Source organism: Nematolebias whitei, chromosome 9 (genome assembly GCF_014905685.2).
Source record: "Nematolebias whitei isolate Nwh7 chromosome 9, NemWhi1, whole genome shotgun sequence".
Classification (NCBI taxonomy): Eukaryota; Metazoa; Chordata; class Actinopteri; order Cyprinodontiformes; family Rivulidae; genus Nematolebias; species Nematolebias whitei.
In genome coordinates, this window is record NC_056506.1 from 14,591,543 (window position 1) to 14,595,319 (window position 3,777).

The following is a 3,777-nucleotide window of genomic DNA, read 5'->3' on the forward strand; positions in this document are numbered from 1 at the left end:
ATGTGTATATATGTATATATATATATATATATATATATATATATATCCCAGAACTCTGAACATCCCACAGAGCTATTATTAAATCCATTATTAAAAAATGGAAAGATAATGCCACTATAGTAAACTTGCTAAAAAAAAAAAAGTCCACCAAAATGGTACTTTTGCCTCATAAAACATACTTGATTTGGGTGAGAGTTGAAGTATTCAGTGTTTCTTTGAGGTTTATTATGCAACAAAATGTTGGTTAACAGCTCATTTTGAACATTCTCTCCAAAATGTTTCTGGGGTTTAAAATACTTCTGCAGGAAACATAATTCTTCAGGTAGCTGCGCTTCTCTTTCCTCTCCGAGGAATCTTGTTGCCTTGCTTTCTGAAAGGCAGCACAGATGTGACTCATTCTTTCATGTTATCTTGTTTAGGCAGATGCTGCAAGCTGCAACAAATCCCACTTTGTCTTCGAGAGAGGAATGACAAAGAGGAACAGCTCTGCAGATCTGGTGAGCATCCACAGGTTCTGTAGGTGTGGTTGATGTAATGTGCATTTTGATTTTATTCCATCATTCTTATATAAATCCAAATGTTACAACTTTATTTAAAGCCAGACCATTTCAGGACAATTTAAAAAGAGGACTCAAGTAACGTTTACAAATAACATCTCTTAAAATACACAAGCAGGGAATATGACAAGTGCAGCTTCTGAGAAACATTCTATACAACCTTCTGATGAATCAACATAGCACATACACACGTGTGGGGTGGAGGACCAGGCTTTTTGGTAGCAATACAGAATACAGCCTGGTAAGTACTAGGTAACACGTCACTCTCAGCCTTATGCCTGTAGGTACTCAGTATATGCATACTAGGTAGGAATCAGATATCTACATGCCAAGTACATAATTATAAGATGGGTAACGGATACGTAACGGTAAGTACCTAGTAATTACCCAGTATGTTCTTCATAAATATCTGAGAAGTTAAGAGGTCCCTGGTAAGTACCAAATAACTACCTGGTACACACCTGGTTCATGCCTAATAAGTACAGGGAAACGAGTAACTTCATTAAACAGCCTGTAGGTACCTGGTTTGTACCCGGTACTTACGGAGCTGTATTAGGTTTTGTTACCACCTTTTCTGGTGCACAGTACTAGTTTTACTGTACACTGTGTGCCAGAATGAGAAACAGAAATAGAGAACATCTGCAGGTGTTCAAAACAACTGGGCTCTGTTTTCTGTTCGTATTGTTTTAACCTTCTGACAGTGCAATGGCAACAAGCCTGCATAAACTACTTGTGTCTGTGAGAGGCATCGCCTGACGCCTGATGTGTTTTTGTCAACAAAGTCTAGTGCACGTGATCCATAATTTAGGCCAAGTGGCAAAAATTCAACCTGATAACAGTTGTGGCACTTGGGGGTTAAGATAAAACAGAAAATGGAAACGACAGCGCAGAGTACCGAAGAGCCCTAGTGGGGAAAAAAAAAAAGAGCCTGAAGTTTTGCCATTAGAAACGGGCACGGATTCTGTCCAACGGGTCCTTCTCCCACATCTTAGGATCCCAAGCCTGGAACCAGCCAGTAAAAGTTGGGGGCTCTGCTCCTTGTTTGATGGTAGTGATGGGCAGACCTCTGCGGCCCGAGGGGTCTGAGTCCACGTAGTCTTTTGCTGCATGACAAGGAATGAAGAGAAGAAGCATAAAAAACTTTGACCACATTTGTGGAGGAAACAAACATCAATTTGCACTATTGTTGCATACAGCCTGAGAATTATTTTTTATACAATTACAACAAAAAACAAAACAATATATCCTCATAAATCCTGCAGTTAAACTACGTGAACATACAGAGATCACATTCTCTACTGTTTAGTGCGTATTTCTCTGAATGTGTTAATTTGATGAGAGAATTTTGAATCAGTGATACTGAACAATGATGGGGGGGGGGGACATTTCAAAACTACTACAGAATGCACCTCATCACTGCCACTGGCAACAGGTCTATGTTAAAGGAAATGTTTGACTTTCATATAGAGGAATGTTTGTGTGTAGCACACCTGATTAATCAGTATTTAACCTGCAGCAGACAAAGGTCAGCACAATCTCAGTTTGGAGACTTAAGAAACTTTCATAAAACACTGCAAGCCAGGAAATAGACGCCTTCTGATTTCAGAATGGACGCCTCTCCACATCTTCTGGTTCTGCAGCACTTCATTTCTGAAAGCTCACATCTGTGTGAGACGTCACCGGCTTCAGCTGAGATTTATAAACGGAGTATAAAACAAGATCAGTCTTTGCAGCCATTTTACAGAACTATTTTTGAAAAAGTGCTTCTTAGTCTTTCTCAACAATGATTCAATCTACTCAAAGCAGAGAACATTCAAGGGAAAATTTCCACTTGGAAAACTCAAACATTTGTTTATATCAGTTCAACCAGTCATTTTAACATCATGCTCACTTTGACTAAGAAGAAGTTGTGCATGAACGTCATCCAGAAACACTGCAGACGACTTTGGAGCAGAGCTAATTAAAAATGGACGGAGGCAAAGAGGAGCACTGCTCTGTGGTCAGATGAATCTAAATTTGAAATTTGTTTTGGTCATCACAGACACCACAGCCTCTGTACTCAAGAGGAGCGGGACCATCTGGGCTTTTGTTTACAATTGAAAAGCCTGCCTCTCTGATGGTATGGGTGTACATCAGTGCCTTTGGCATGGGCAGCTTACACATCTGGAAAGGCATCATCAATGCAGAAAAGTATTTAGAGGTTTTAGAACAACATGTGCTCCTTTGCAAAGTGCATCTTTTTCATGGAAGGCCTTGCATATTTCAGAAAGACCACGTTGAACCACATCCTGCGTCCATTACAACAACATGGCCCCACAGTCCAGTTCAGAGTCCAGGTGCTGAACTGACCTGCTTCAGTCCAGACTTCTCACCAAATTAAAATATTTGTAAATTAACTGTATTCATATATGTTTTAAAAAAACTTATTTTATAACAACTTCCACTTCATAAACTGATTTATTCCAAAATCTGACCTTCAAAAGCCTCAAAAGTGGCACAGAGTTGGATTTTGTCTTGAACTCCATTAATTATTCATTATTAAACTTAAGGGATAGTTCACTCATTTTGAAATGGTCTGAATAGAGCTAGTCTGAATAGAGCTAATCTGAATAGAGCTAGTCTGAATAGAGCTAATCTGAATAGAGCTAATCTGAATAGAGCTAGTCTGAATAGAGCTAGTCTGAATAGAGCTAGTCTGAATAGAGCTAGTCTGAATAGAGCTAGTCTGAATAGAGCTAGTCTGAATAGAGCTAATCTGAATAGAGCTAGTCTGAATAGAGCTAAGAGCAAAGGTGGATTGCAGCCGTCTTAAAACAACTCTAATCTTCAAAATGTCAAAGTGGTTCAAGCAAACACTATTTTAAATCTTCACACCGCTGTCAGTTTCACAGTGCACACTTATTCACAAAGAATTTAGTATTTTCAATATCTGTAGCCGCAGCGAGGTGCAGCACTTTTGCTGCAGTGTAGGGTCACTTCCAGCAGGAATAACAGGATACTGCCACAATACTTGTGTCATGTGAACTGAATGGCACTGGACAGGTTTAGGTTATCAGTCCCATCAGATTTAAACTTCATTTCTCAGATGTTGGCTGTTTCCTGCATCTCCTCATGACATCCTCTGAGCTACATCAAAGAAGAATCGTTTGAAAATGCTCAGATCTTAGATCATAACACACACACACACACACACACACACACACACACACACACACACACA

General features: G+C 39.5%; 1 protein-coding gene across 1 annotated transcript in view; it reads right to left on the reverse strand.

Moving 5' to 3' along the window:
* Nucleotides 1-522: 522 nt before the first annotated feature.
* The window catches only part of LOC119414403 (gelsolin), a gene marked incomplete at its 5' end in the record, with an annotated part of 7,568 nt that continues 4,313 nt past the window's right edge, over nt 523-3,777 (reverse strand). The window contains 1 exon segment of the mRNA XM_037681495.1: nt 523-1,660. Coding sequence (XP_037537423.1) covers nt 1,500-1,660 — 161 coding nt within the window.